Below are 15,812 nucleotides of genomic sequence, written 5' to 3' on the forward strand. Positions count from 1 at the left end.
AGCTGGTCACAAGTGGTGTCCGCCAAGGCTCAGTACTGGGGCCAGTTCTTTTTAATATGTTTATCAATGATCTAGACAAATGGATCAAGTGCACCCTTTGTAATTTCACAGATGACACCAAGTTAGGAGGGAGTGTTAAACAGCTTGAGGGTAGGAAGGCTCTACAGAGGGATCTGGATAGGCTGGATCAATGGGCCAAGGCCAACTGTATGAAGTTCAACAAGGCCAAGTGCCAGGTCATGTATTTGGGGCACAACAACCCCATCCGACACCACAGGCTGGGTGAAGAGTGGCTGGAAAGCTGGCCAGTGGAAAAGGGTCTGGAGCTATCGGTTGATAGCCAGCTGAATACAAGCCAGCTCTGGTGGCCAAGGCCAGCAGCATCCTGGCTTGTGTCAGAAGTAGCATGGCCAGAAGGACTAGGTAAGTGATTGTTCCTCTGTACTTGGCTTTGGTGAGGCTGCAGCTTGAATAGTGCATTCAGTTTTGGGTCCCTCACTACAAGAAAGACATTGAGGTGCTGGAGCATGTCCAACGAAGGGCAACAAAGCTGATGAAGGGTCTAGAGAACATGCCTTATGAGAACTGGGGTTACTCAACCTAAAGAAAAGAAGGCTCAGGGGAGACCTTATCACTCTCTACAACTACCTTAAAGGAGGCTGTAGTGAGGTGGGGGTTGGTCTCTTCTCCCAAGCAACAAGCAGTAGGACAAGAAGAAATGGCCTCAGAGTTGTCAGGGAAGATTTGGGTTGGATATTAGGAAAAGTTTCTTCACTGAAAGGGTTGTGAAGCATTCAAACAGGCTGCCAGGGAAGTGGTTGAGTCACCATCCCTGGAGGCATTTAAAAGTCACGCAGATGTGGTGCTTAGGGACATGGTTTAATTGCAGACTTGACAGTGCTAGGTTAAAGGTTGGACTTGATCTTAGAGGTCTTTTCCAACCTAAATGATTCCATGAAATCTCTCAAATAGTAAGATACTGAATGCTTGCAGTAAATACTTGTAGCAAATATTAAAACATGTTTTAAACAGCTGATAGGCAATGAGCTTGCTGAACAATTAAAGCACACTGTCAAAGATGTGTATAACACATGTCTAAGCTATTCTAAAATACATACCTTAAGATGTTCAACATTATAATACTTAAAACTGTATTCATGACCACATATGTTGCCAGCACAATTCTTCCAAGGGCAGGTTTTTAAGTTTTGGTAAGATTCAGGAGAACAGTGTGTCAATTAAACACTGGTTGGGTTTCTTTCATAAACTTAATCTCTCAAGACAACAGTTGCATCAGGATCAAAAATAAAAGATAAAGCAGACCACCTCAACAATAGCAACAGCACCTATTATCAAACTAGGTGGTAACTGTAGTGTTCTTTGCTGCTATTCACTACTTTCTGACTTACCAATCCTTCTACTTGTAGGATAATACTTTATTCATTTCCTAGGTAGAAAACAGAGTAACCAGAGACAAAACTCAACACAAGTCTGATCTTGGAAGCAAACCAATTTACTAGGCAAACAGCAGGCTTGGCTTTGTGAGCCAAGAGAGGTCAGGACATCCCCATTGTCGGCCTTAACAAAGATGGGTGGTGTAGTATCCATGCTTCCACAGTAGTATCCATGCTTCCTCCACCCTATGGATCTTTCTAACATGGCACACCAAACTGTAGCATCAGTTTGTCATGACACTAGTAGAAAACTTGGTTTCCAATGTAAGGAGTATAAAAACATTTTGTATTGTGCTTGTCTCCCACATACATTTAAAGGCAAAACAGCAACACATTCAACAAATTTGAGAGTGCTATTGATAGTGCTACAAAATGTCTATGTTGAATGAGCATGTGAATCATCTCTTCTTTTGTTAAAATGGTAAAGGAGCAGCTCTTTACCAAGAAACTAGAAAAATGTGTGTCACATATGATACATGTCACACAGAAAACTGTGTGTGTCAGTCCAACATGCTCCATTTTTGGGGGAAGGTTTATATATACATATATTTGTTGTGTGTGTGTATATATATGTACGTGTGTATATGATGGTAAGAATTTTAAAAACTACCCATCTAATGGCGAACTCAACCTGTAGGAACAAAATCGTAAGAATTCCGACTATTTTTGATGACAAATTTTTCACATGCTGCATGAGACAAGAAAACAACTGATGGAATCATAAGTGTACCATGCTGGTGTGAAACTGAAATATTTTAGAGTGAAATTGCACACCATGATTAAGGAAAAAAAATCTATTTTTAAGGAATCTTATGATAGCTATTTAACATTAGATATGAAAACACAATGATCAAGGATTTGTAGTAGTTACAAACGTGTAATTGTGTGCAGCAGAAGTTCACGGCGTATTAACAATTAAAAAGAAAAATACTTCTCTCCTCTTCTTGACCTGTTAGGTCTCATACATTTGACATGGCTTCATAAGTGGTAAGCTTCAATGTTTACCTACTGAAAAGAGTCATATTATTTGGATTGCATGCTTTTTCCCCTACATGCAACAAAAAGGGGCTTAAATAAATTCAAGAAGATATAAAGATGTGACGTTTTAGAAGCAGTTACAAATAATGATGGCTAAAGGGTTTGCAGCACATAAGATACCTAAATGCTGAGAAAATGGTTGCTCAAAATCAAGTTAAGTGTACTCCTCTTCACTGTCAACCTATAGAACAGTAGTGCTAATCTGTGCTTCTTTTGAAAACAAAAATAAAAGCCAGAACTTACTTGTGCCTGAAAGCAGAGACAAAGGAGCAATACTGGCAGCTGTACTTGTCTTCCCGGGTAAACATGGCCAGAGCCAAGTGACTCCTCTCGTGAGATCGCAGACCCTGCATAGACATCAAAACCCGGTCACACTGGCTGCAGTGGTAGCCCCCAGGCCTGGTTTCATCTTCCAAGGATGCTCCAGATTCAGCTTCTGTAAATTCCACAATGCCAGGGTCTTTGGCTCCCTCACAACCCTCCAAAGTTGTGTTTGAAGAATCTTCAGCTTCCTGCTAAAAAACACATACCCCCCCAAAGCCATCAATTCTCTCTCCCTTCTGCCCTTCAGGCTTTCCCACGTGTTCATCTTAATTCCTAGGTTTCCCACTACGTTGTTTTTCTAAATATATCCCTACATAAGCTCCATATTAATGGCTTTCTGAAAAAAGAGCCTATTCTCGGGAGGGGAAGAGGTAATTGTATGTATACATACATGTTTAAAAAAATCTCTCTGCACAATAAAATAATGAATGCAAAGAGATAAGAAACTGAATCAACTCCCTCTCAATAGCATTTATATGAATCTTCTAGACTTTATCAGTGAAACCTTGGTATGGTATAGAGCAAGTTCATTTTAATTTATATTGCTCTAGCTTATAGTGTAGCTACTTTACAGACTGATAGAGTAGTCCGTCTTACCACATAGACTTTGCCCATCAGCGTCAAATTCATAAGAAGCAGGTGCTCTAATATCCCAGAATCCTTCTTAAAACCAAAAGGCAAACAGAAAAGGTCTTTTCTTATTCCCTTTCTTAACTGATCTGTCTTTTCTCTCTTCTAACCAAAGCATGTGTATTTGCAGCAACTTTAAAAACCTGTAAGAATATCTGCATCATGTTCTTTCAGCCTTGGATTTCAACTTTTGTTCCCTGCTGCATAACATCTATTTATTCAAAAGATGGCATTGACCCCACATTAATTTCATGTGAGAAGCTGGGAGGAGAGGAAATGGTCTGATAGGAGGGAAACATCACTGTCTTATTAGCAGTAAGGTAAGGTTAAAAAAAAGGCACATGGGAGGGCAATTAAATCTCTCTGAGGTTGCATGAGTTTCCTCAAAACACACAGCTAGTGTCACAAAAGAGGCACCCTAAGTCAGGCACTGAAACCTGCAGCAGGAGCACAAGGAAAAGGAATACAGACCTAGCTCCTGCAGCCTTATTGCACCTGCACTGCCCCTGACAATACCGTGGAAATCAGTCTGTGGAGCATGGTCTATCTATCCTTGGAGATGTCCTAGAAGATGTTCTCTTTCAAAGGGAGAAAGGAACAACATTTACAACTAATCATCTGAATGGTACCACCCTCTCAGCTGGCCATTTAAATGTTTTGTCTGGAGCCAGTAAGGAAATCAGAGAACCATATAACAGCTCGGGTTGGAAGGGACCTTAAAGGTCATCTAGTTCCTACCCCCCCCCCCCCCCAGGAGTAGGGACACCTCCCACTAGATCAGGTTGCCCAGGGCCTCATCCAACCTGGTCTTGAACACTTTGAGGGATGGGACAACCACAGTTTCTCTAAGCAACCGGGTCCACTGCCTCACCACTTACAGAGTGAAGAATTTCCTCCTAACATCTAATCTAAATCTACCATCTTTTAATTTAAAGCCATTCTCCCTCGTCCTGTCATTCTCTGCCCAAGCAAAGAGTTGTTCTCCATCTTTTTTATAAGCCCCCTTTAGCTATTGAAAAGCTGCAATGAGGTCTCCCCGGAGCCTTCTCTTCTTCAGGCTGAACATCCCCAGGTCTCTCAGCCTGTCTTCATAGGAGAGGTGCTCCAGCCCACTGATCATCTTCGTGGCCCTCCTCTGGACCCAAAATTTCATGTGCAAAGGTATACCATAAGCAAGTTCACAATTCACCCATTTGAATGCACACTTACTCTTCTTAAAAGAAGAAACAAAAACAAACAAAACAGGACAGCAGGTCTTTTATGTTTTAACTAAGCAGAAATGTATCCCAGAATAGCTGAGAGAAAGCCTCCTGCTCATAAACCAAGTCTTTCGGTCATCAACGACATCAATTCCTTTGTGGCTGAGAAGAAATGAGAATTAAATAGTCTTCGTGCCCCTAGATCAAGAGTGGAAAAAAGTTAAAACATCTTAAAATAAACCAAATACACTGCAGAAACTTAATGTTTAGATGACTGAAACATTACACTGAACTGGAACACCCAGATCAAAATCCATTCAACTTCACAAGAGCAGGTTTTCAATGAGTCCTTCATTTTAAACAATGTTAAAAGGTTTAATTACAGTTTTAAAATTCTCACCTTTACTGTAGCTGACACAGAAGAGACATTTCCATACTGGACATGCTTGCGGAGGTGATTACAGATGGCTCGAAGCGTTGGATGGACTTCCACACAGAATTTACATTTGTAGCCAACCACTTTCCGCTCCTTAAGTTTTGAAACATCTTCCAAGTGCCCAAAAGCCTATGAGTACACAAGCATAAATCAATTCGTATGCTAAATTGGGCTTTGATATCTCATTTTTAGAAATGCAGGCCAGATTTTGCAGCTGAAGGGAAATTATGTTTGATAGGCACATGTCCTGTTTTGCAGGACTGTAAGACCAATTTTTGTTGATGTCCATCACTGCCTCTAGAACAAGTGGGCAAGACATCTGTGCAGGAGAAACCTTCAAGTCTTGCATAACAGTGGTTCTCCAGAAGACTATTCAATCTGGCCTGAAACTGCTCTTTCACGACCCCACCACATCCCCAACAGCTGTCAGGGGCTTTTCTGCAGCAACTATATTCCAAATCAAAGCAGAATGAAGGGAGTGAGCGAGCAGGAAAAAGAACACAATTTGGTCTTCCAGTTATGGTGCACTAGTCCAAAGCTTCAGTCATCAGATAGATTCATGTCATGTTAATATTGAGCACTTTATCAGTGAACACACTGGAAGAGACGAGCTTGAGAAGCAAACTGATGCGTTACTCAGAGGTACTCTTAAAAAGGAGATTGGACATTTTGTGAAGAGTATGCAACAAAGTACATGGCAGCCTTGCAACACAAGAACTAGAAACTGTCAGATACAGATGGCCTTCCAGAAGGGTGGGAGGAAGGGAAGGAGATACAGAAAATAGCAGTAGGAAAGGATAGGGCTTCCTACGGAACCTAGGGAGGGGTGGAGGATGAAGGAAAGGATGAGGAAATTAAAGCAGAATGTATAATTTACTTATGGAGCTCACTGACACACTGAGTCATTCATTAGCCTGTGGTCATTTGGCTGTCAAAGAGAACATGCAAGTGGGCATTAGTAATAGGCAGCCTCTTGGGGTGCAGAAGGGTAGTGTTTTTGTTTCTTTCCCCTGGCAGGGCAGGGAGAAGAGGGAAAGAGACCAGACACACAGATCCTTACCCTCTCTTGTTTGAAATCTGCAAAAGCACCATCTGCATATTTCTGCTTGCTCAGAAGCTGCTTCCTCCTCTCCTGACGTTTGGCACGCTTCTGGAATTCCTCGTTGTGACCATTCAAGTGTGCAGTCAGCTCTGCCGTGCTATGCAATTTCATATCACAGTGCTTGCACTGGTAGACAGCATTCTGAGAGCGGGTGCCACTTCCCAGTATGGTAAAGTCTCTCTTCAAATCCTTGCTGTGGTGGTCAGTGTAATGCATGCACAGCAGCTCTGCTGTGCTGAAGGACAGCTTGAAACATTTTATGCACCTGAAGGGAAGCCACTCAATTTCCTGAGCCTCACTCTCCACCTCAGGCTTCTCAAATTCATTCTTCTCTTCAGTTGGAGTTGGCTTTTCATGCTCATCGGCATATACGGCAGTGAAGTAACCCCCTAGCTTGCTTGCATGCTGCTTCTTCGGGAAAACACCAGGGTGACGCTTCATGTAGTGGGACACAATACCCTTTTTGCTGAAGGACTGGAAGGAACAAAGCGAGCATTTCTTCTTCTCTACAGCCCTTCTCAGCTCCTCACTCAACTGAGGAGTGTCATCTTTGGGAGGAGATGGAATGATCACTTTATTGGGTTTGTCGCTTACTGTCCTGGAGGCTGCTAAGCAGTGAGTGTAGTAAGCATCAATGTCATGTCTTTTCTGGTAGTGTGCCGCAAGCCCTTTGCGGATAGGGTTGGTGTAAGAACATAAAGCACATTTGAAGAGGTTGTTCTTACCCTCTGGCTGTGCCCGTACATTGTTATGTTTGATGCGGTAGTGCCTCGCTATCCCCTTCCGGGTAGAGCAGAAATATTTGCAGAGCTGACACCGGAAAACTGTGTGAGACACTAAATGAGAACTGGAGAAATGAGGTGCTGCAACAGAGATTTCTCCAACATCCTCAGCAGCAATTTCTGGAGAGGCCTTGATTTCAGTCACCATGTCTGGCTCCAGTGAGGCAGACACCTTTGGTGGTGACTGGGCAAAAACATCAAATTCAGGTTGATTGTGGTATTTCTCATAGTGAATTTTGAGCTTCTCCAGTGTACCATGGGTATAAGGGCACAGCTTGCACCTGTAAGCACCATAGCCTTGCTTGAAAATCCTGCTTGTCTCTTCCACATCATTCTGAGCAATATCATTTGACTGCTCCACATCATGCACAAAGTCTTCAGCAGTGACCTTTATTGATGGGTGCCGCTTCTGGTAGTGTGTGAGAACGCCATGAATGCGTGTGTTAATGTATGGGCAATGTCTACACTTATACACAGCCCCTGGGTTAATGTCTATATCCTGAGCAAAATCTGCAGCTTTCACTTTCATGCCAGGATGCTTTTTGCCATAATGTGTCAGAAGGCCATGCAAGTTGTTGTATTCAGACTGGCAAACTGTACACTGATATGGAGTAGAGGAGATGGCAGGGTTTGCAGAAGACAGCTGCACCGTTTTCTCCTGGGAAAGGCTGGGATCCTCTGAACACTCTGTATCCTGGTCCATCTGTGACGTTGTTATCTGGTCTTCAGAATCCATCCTGATCCCAGATTCATCAGGCTGTGTGCCAGACTTCTCAGCAGCATCTTTCTCCTTAATGATATCTAACAGCACAGATTCATCCCCATTCATGGCCCAAGGGTGAAAAGCTTGGTAGTGATTAGTAATATCCCAAATGGAAGATGCTTCAAAAATGCAATCTCTGCATTTATAGGACTTTGCCTCTGTTGGCATCACAAGGGCAGGAGGGGAAGGATCAGGACCTGCCCAGAGTTTAGTTGCCATGTAAGTATAATCAACGTAATGCTCAGGATGCCTCCTTTGGTAATGCACAAGCAAACCACTTGGCTCTGTGTGTGAATAAATGCACCATTCACAGTGATAACCAGCCTCTATCAAGCCATCCAAAAATGCCCATCTGAGAATGGATGTGACTGTAGCTTTCAGGGTTGGGTGATCTTTCTTGATATGCTTCCTCAATGCATAGAAGTAAGGTGAAGTATAGCTACACTGCCTGCACTTGAGGGCTCTCAGCTTTGACTTGTCCCGTTCAGTGCTAGAGGTGTGAGCAGGCACGTTGCCAGTCGACTTCTTCTGGCTGCGATCACAAAGGCTTCTAATGGTGGCTGTATGCTGTCTAATCACATCTGCATTAGCTTTGAAGTCACGATGCTTCTTTTGATAATGAATGAGCACACCTTTCACGGTCCTGTTTCCATAATCACAGTGCTGGCAGAAAAACATTTCATTCTCAGGAGGATTCACAGAGGTCTCAGAACCACCTCGGCTCAACTGCTGCATTGACACTGGTGGCCTCTGAATACCAGGTGGCAGCTCACCAGCCCTCATCATTGCTGCAGTGGGAGGTGCCTGTCTGATATATTTGGCCGTGACCTTTATCTCTGGGTGCCTCTTCTGGTAGTGGACAAGCACTCCAACAACTGAGCGGTTGCTGTATGAACAGTGTTTGCAGTAGTAGAGTTCAGTAGCAAGGTCTGGGGGTGGTGGTGGGGGAGGTGGAGGCTGAGAAGCCAAGTTGGACAGTTTTGGGGAGACAGGTGTCCCCATCTCAAAAGACATCTGAGCCAGGGCAGAGCCCCTATCAACAGAGACGACACGCATGGTCTTCTGAATTCTGAAATATGATGCTTTTTCTTCGGGGTGCTTTTTCTGGTAATGAACCAAAACTGAATGCATGTTAGGGCTTGCAAATGAACACACGTCACAGTCATAAACAACCACAGTATTGACGGAAGGATCCTTCTGATTTTCACATTCAGGGCTAAAACTCTTGGCGGCACTTTTGTTAAAGCCAGCTGGCACACCAGCCCCGCGAGCCACGGGGGTGGAGGTTGCCATAGTTTTTGGAGCAGAATTCAAGATCTCTCTCAGTGTCTGAGACTCTGTGTTCAGCCCTTCTTGCTGCTCAACAACATAGCTTGAAAATATCATTGCATTGTTAATTTTCACGGTGGGATGCATTCTTTGGTAATGTGGCATTAGACTTCTAACATTCGGGCTTGTGTAAGAGCAGAAGCGACAGCGGTAGATCAGATCAGAATGATCAAAGTTCAGTACATTCATAGCTTCAGGATGATGCTCTCCATAATGCTGCTGCAGGTCTTCAAAGTTTGTATAGTCAATATAGCACTCAAGACACCGGTATACTGCACTGTGATCATTGGGATCCAGGATATATCTAAAGCTGAATTTAATATAGGGGTGCATTCGCTGGTAGTGGGTGCTAACGCTCCGGGCAGATTTGTTGCTGAAATCACAGTGTTTACAATAGTAAAGCCTGCCAGAGTCATTAAACTCTGCATTTTCATTGTTCTGATCAGTACCATACATGTTTGACTGGCCCCCCAGAACAGAGGCATTAGGGCTCTGATGTTCTTTCATGCTGACAGAAGAATAATAGTCTTCCTCATCTTCTGATAAAGTGAGCTCAATCTCTGCTCCATTGGCAGAATTGTAATCATGCTGCAAGCTTCTGAAGTTTGCCTCCTTCTGGGAATCATTAGCCTCTCTTCCCCACATTTGCTGTGGTGCATAAGAACTGGAAACATCTATCATTGGTTCTGTTTGCTCTTCTTCTCTGTCTAACTCAACTTCTATCTCCACCTCATTGTCTTCCTCCTCTTCCTCATCATCCTCTACATTAATCACAGCATCTTCTTGCTGTTTGTTTTGGTTGATTTTGCTCTGCAGGTTGCTCGCTATTTCGTCAATCCTAGTTCTCTTTTTCACTGGTGACAGATCTAAAGGGAAATCATTTGACACCTTCCGAGGGGCCTTTGCAACAAAGTTATTTTTAGATGACAGCCCAAGGATCGAGGTCTGGCTCTTCTTCACTGTGCTGGCAGAAGTGTGAGCATCTGCCTCGCTCTCTTGTGGTGTGTTGGATGGTGGTCCATCATATTTCGGCAGGTTGTCACAGAATGAGTGCTTGTGCTGCTGATGAACTCTGAGGCCTTTCAAAGTTGTGGTGGAATAGTTGCACATTGTGCACTTATATGGATGCTGTGAATGGGGCTGGGGTGATTGCTGCTGTTGTTGTTGTTGCTGCTGCTGCTGCTGCTGCTGCACTGGCTCCATCATCCCAGCTGACTTCCTGCCATTTATATTTCCACTCTCATAAGACACAGCACTGTCGTTCAAAGAAGAGGCGATGCTTTCAGTCTGAGAGTTCACAGTGTCCCAGTCTGATGTTGTACCTGTATGACATTGCTTGTGGGCGCCAAGCTTTAATGAACTCTTGCAAGTGAAAGGGCATTCGTCACACTTGTACACAGCCGTCTTTCCAGACAGGTGGATGTTCTCAATGTGACGGGAAATGCTTCGGCGGTGCATAGTCAGGAAAGGACAAAAAGGACACTGGAACCTGTTCATATATCTTCTAAAGGGGATCCCCTTTGTTTCCAGGAGCTTGTTGCCATCAGATCCCATCAGCTGCTCTGCAGACATTCCTGTGGTCTGGTGATCCATGGAGTTCAAGCCATTCTCGCTGTCCATTTCATTTAGCTCTTCATCTGAGCTGGAGTCATTTAGCATACTGTTTGTTTCCAGGTCAGCAGAAGAATTTGTCATATCAGCAATTCCATAGCGGGATCTGTCAGACAAATTAACCATGCCCGAGTTGTGAGGTGACTTAGGCTTCATTTGAGGATAAGACACGGAAGAAAACTTGGAAGATGTAGAAGAGTTGGGCCTGATAAGGGAATTGCCCATAGAGCTTCTAAAGTTTGAGACATTAGCGTTCGACATCTCACGTCCTGTTGTATTCATGGACATATAGTTAGAGTTTGGGGAGGCATTCTGGGCACTCTTGTTCTGTACATCAGTTGCACTGGTTCCTTCTTGTTGCTGCCTCAGGCTTGACAGTATTTTTACCATACTGCGGTGCTTTTTCATCATGTGGTCACACCAGCGCTCCCTTCGAGGTGTCTGGTAGCTGCACCATTCACAGCAAAAGTTGCCCCTCGACTTTGTCAGGGGCTTGACCATGGACTCCAAAATGCTCCGCTCCACCACCTCTGCAGGCAGCTCCTTGCAGGGTTCCTGCACTGGCACAGAAGCAGATGTTGATTCAGATATAGCAGTGGCAGCTGTAGGGGGAGTTGAACTCTCTTTCAGGTTGTTTTTGTGATACATTTTCTGGTGCTTAATAATCCTTGCACGCCTGGGTGACTTGTAGGTGCAGAACTGGCAACTGAAAACTTTGCCAAACCCTTCATGCATCATGATGTTGTAATTTAAGGAACTAGCGGTTGGTGGCCCCACTGAGCTCCCCCCAGCCTGTGTTCCATGAACTTTGCGTGTGTGCTCTATGAGGAGGTTTTTGGAACGGAAGTAGCGCACACAGAACTTGCACTGGAAAAATTTGTTGGTTGGTTTAGGATTTGGAGCCATATGCTGACCATAGAAAGTCTGGCTCTGGCTATAGTAACTTCCAGTCCCCATCTGACTTGTTGCATTTTGCCCTAAAATGAGAATTAAGGTGAATATATAAATAAATAAAATCAAATATTGAGGCTTTTTCTCCACCCACCCTATATGCATAAGAACACAACTGCATCTTGAACAACTATCAATCACAGCAGGGTTCTCTCACTTACTTATGACTTAAGTACACTCTCTGTAGAGAGTACACTCTCTACACGTATCTATATATCTGGCGACTTTCAGAAAAATGGCCATCGTCCATAACATAGACATATACATGCTATGGTGTAAACTTTCGGATGGACCATTTCCAAAATAATCTTCTTTGGGGAAAAAGAAAGCTAGTACACTAATAAGGTTGAACATATTGAGGTGGTTCACAGTGGTGAAGAACCATGAAAATCTGACAAACAAAAAGCATTATGAAGAAATACACTAAAAGCGGCTAATAAAACCACCCTCCACATTTCTATTTACAGGAAGAGCTGTGGTCAGAATCAATATGGCTGAAGCTAGATATCTGCTTTGGTGTCACAGCAGTAAGGATAATTGAGTTTTTACAATCACATTAAAAGTATTAACTAATATGTACTAAAATAAGCCACATGTGAAATTGGTGGTTAGAGCTGAGATTTACCTGCTATTTCATCTGCAATCGTAAATTCATCCTTTACAGAAGAAAACTCAACCTCAGTCTGGTTGCTAGCATTCATGGAACCAGATCTTGGCTGGCTAGGGCTTTCCTCTGAGACATCGGTTGGCTGCAGGAAAGCAGTGTGAACATCCTGAATATGAGCTTTAAGGTCTTCATACGATGGAGCTCGAAAATCGCAGCCATCACACTGCAACACCTCCATGGTTCAAGAACGATCTTTCACATGAGAAAATTCTGCAAGAAAAAGAGAGGGAGAAGAAGAGAGAGGTTTTAGAGCAATGCCATTTTAACAAATTCTGAAACAGGTAATATCACGCTTATAAAGACAGTCATTTCCAGATACTCCATTTACTGCAGTGTAAAACTCAACCTGTGCTTGCTATATGAAGATGCCTCAGTTTGGATTCACATGAATTCCTACCTAGGTAGCTCACAAGTTGCTGACTCAACTCTACAGTCAACGTTCTGACAGATGACTACTGACTCTGTGGACTTTGTCCTCTTGACTTTTCCATTATATAGGACAAGGCTGTTGTTCAGAAGTTTGTCTTGTTCAAAGACCACAAACAGTATTCTAGAGAAATAGCACATTACTCCCAAACAGCTGTGTACTCTAATTTACGATCAGAAGACAATGGCTTCTGCCTCTGTGAATCTCACTAACATTTCTTGGAAGTTGAAAAGTATTGCCTGTTTTATCCGCCACAGATTAAAAGCCTCTACAGGAAAAAAAAATCTGCCTTTCTTCTCAATATCCTCTCAGTTGTGAGGTTGATGAAAAACCTAGACAACACTGCAAGTTGAGATGCAGCCACATGCACTCAAAGTAGTATGGTTTGTTCTACCTTAATTCCACCATGCCTTGCAAGGGCATCTCCATCCTTTGTTAAAATGTTTACTGCTTAATTTGAGTCTGTTCTGGGGACACAGCCTTTGCAAGATAGCAGTCTTTTGGGAAGGCAAGAACTGGAGGATGGGAAAGACAGCAAAGGAAATAGGAATTTTGCAAAAGTACAACAGAAGTATGAGTAACAAAGACTTTCCTCAGAAACATCATGGCTTCTTTGATTTATCCAAATGCTCTACATATCTTGAAGTACCAAATAACACAAAATACGGCAATGTGAATTATGGAAGTTTGGTTTGTGACCAACTAACCCTGCTTCAGAGGTTGTATATTTATACATTGCCATGAAAGAGAGGAGACACAAAACACAAGCAAGACAAAAGCCTTAGACTGTCCTACTTCATGCAGTATTTAGACACAAGAGCAACTTTTCTATATTAATGACAGAATTACTTCTTTAAGTTTCCACATGCTGTGCTGGTACAGGGATAATCTGGGCAGTCCAGAGGTCCAGTATACAAGGGCTGCCTCGAAAACTGAAAATTCCATGTTTTTTGCACATAAAGTACAAAGCTCCTTCTGCAGTGAGGAGAATGCTCCAAAACATTAGTGCAATGAAATTAGAGAGGACACTACATCAGGATTTTACATAAAAGAATGCTTCTTCTGATAGCCTGCTAAAATTAACTTCTAGCAAGTCAAATTCTGGACTGTCTGAGCACACAGGCTCTCCACATATTTACCTACATTATTTTGCAGGCTGCACTGTGTCCTTTCTCTTCCAACCCCCCTCTCTCCCTCCCACCACCAATAAAGAAAATGAACGCTGTACCAGCTTCTTTTCGGCTAACAAAGTTACAATAATCGAGATACTCAAGCTTTTATGTGCAAGCACCAGACCAAATTGTGTGGAAGAGGTTGCTATCTGCTCTGGATCAAATTACAGCAGTGAGTGAAGCCCCACCCCACGTCTCCTTTAGCACAGTCCATTAGACCTGAAAACAAATTTTTCCATGGAGCAGACGACTCCTGCATTTAGAGCACTTCACAGAAAAGCAGATCATCCAGTTTTCACTACCCATCCCCCAAGCTTAGTCCTTTCATCTCAGCCAAACAAGCCACAGCTCTGCTGAATGTGTTTATCACACTTTCAAGAGATATGAGCCCCTGCGTCACTGAAGCTTTAAGACTCACTAAGCTGCCCTAGTCCTCTGAGCTTTGGGAGCAGCCATTTTAGCTCAGACAACTCCTGCACTGAGAGGCTCAGAGCTTCTCGCCCGTGCACAACATGGCCTCACTTATCTCAGCTTCATCTCCAGCACACCAGGGTTTTTCCTTTTTTTTTTTTTTTTTTTTTTTTTCCCTTTCTTTTTTCTTTCCTCCTCCTTCTTGGGTCACGCTTGAAAAATCAGCATCCCCAGAACACACCTCCCCTTCTCCTGCGTGACTTGCACCCCAAACCATGTCACTGGTGTCCCCCTGCACTGCCCAAGCAGCACCTTCTCTCCCTGAGCAGATCGCCGGCAAGCATCTCCTAGGGTTGGTTCCCCTGTCCCATGGATGACAAATGTGATGATTCAATCCAGAAACACAGCATTACAGCATCAAGACACTGGTCCAAGCTGTCCTACAGACAGAGGAGGCAACACAGAGCCGAGCCTCCCAGGAGGAGGCGGGGTTGGGGGGAGGCAGGCGGGGGGCCTCCAGCCTGCCCTGTCCCTGGGGAGCCCTCCTGCTCAGCGCAGAAGACACACCACCCCACTCCCCTGCCAGATTCCAAAGTCTAATGACCTTTGTTAATCACCAGCCAGCCTGTCTGCATCAGCAAACCCTGCCAGCAGACACACCCTTCAACACAAAGGCTGTAGCTATGCCTTTTAAGAGAGGTTCTCTGAAAGCTCCATTGTGTAGAAGAGAGGAAAAACAACACACACACCACACACACACATGCACAAATCCACCCCCTCTGCCCCCCAGCCCCCGAAATCTTCGGACCCTTTAGAAAAGGCCACCACGAAACGCTTTCAGCTGTCTCTTTCAGGAACTTCGGGACAGCTTACAAAGCAGAAAAAAACAGGGAGGGCAAACCTGAAGTTCTGAAAAAATTGTAATTCTGGCAGCTTCAAGAGGTTAAAAACACCACCACCCCCACCTCCAGCAGTCACAGTTCTTTCATGAGCTGACAACCAGAGAAGGCATCCTCAAGGATGCTTGCTGTTGTCTAGACGATCTTAGATCAACAACAGCATCTTTCTGCTACAAAGCAGAAGGATGAGTTGGAAGATCATGACCAACTGCTGATTACAAAACCTGATGGGGTCTTTCTCATGGGTTCTAGCTTTAATAACTGCAGGATCTCTATCATAAAGGTAGTACCAAGTGATAGAAGAGGTTAATGTTACTGCAGCTGAGAGGAACAAACATCAGGTACAGCTGCATGGACTTCAATTTTACGTTTTCACCAAGCATCAGGCTGAAAGCAGGATGAAGCATTTTATAAGGAATTCTGCCCTGCTATTTCCACGTTTTTCCTTAAAATTCAGGCATTTCACAAAGGCAAGTAAAACACAGTGCTAGTTTGAGATCATATATCAAAAGAAACTGAAACACAATGTGTGTCTTTCTCTCTTCTTTATTGTCTGCATGGAATACAGAAGAGAGATCCACCTAGCTACCAGTGAAGCGCATTTTAACCGTAACACT

At 43.7% G+C, this 15,812-nt stretch overlaps 1 protein-coding gene across 10 annotated transcripts in view; it reads right to left on the minus strand.

The window, feature by feature from the left end:
- ZNF462 (zinc finger protein 462) overlaps positions 1-15,812 on the minus strand; it is a 97,490-nt gene that overhangs the window by 44,307 nt on the left and 37,371 nt on the right. For 5 of the 10 annotated variants that reach the window (XM_072031725.1, XM_072031730.1, XM_072031726.1 and 2 more), the window contains 4 exons: positions 12,245-12,496; positions 6,142-11,645; positions 5,046-5,210; positions 2,736-3,007 (listed from right to left, as the gene is read on the minus strand). In XM_072031725.1, the coding sequence (XP_071887826.1) occupies positions 2,736-3,007; positions 5,046-5,210; positions 6,142-11,645; positions 12,245-12,464 (6,161 nt within the window). In that variant the 5' untranslated portion in view covers positions 12,465-12,496. Of the gene's footprint in view, positions 1-1,506; positions 2,463-2,735; positions 3,008-5,045; positions 5,211-6,141; positions 11,646-12,244; positions 12,497-14,608; positions 14,841-15,812 lie in introns of those variants that run through there. The other 5 variants (XM_038169970.2, XM_038169966.2, XM_072031729.1 and 2 more) reach the window with 4 other exon arrangements.

The sequence above is a fragment of the Anas platyrhynchos genome, chromosome Z (genome assembly GCF_047663525.1).
Source record: "Anas platyrhynchos isolate ZD024472 breed Pekin duck chromosome Z, IASCAAS_PekinDuck_T2T, whole genome shotgun sequence".
NCBI lineage: Eukaryota > Metazoa > Chordata > Aves > Anseriformes > Anatidae > Anas > Anas platyrhynchos.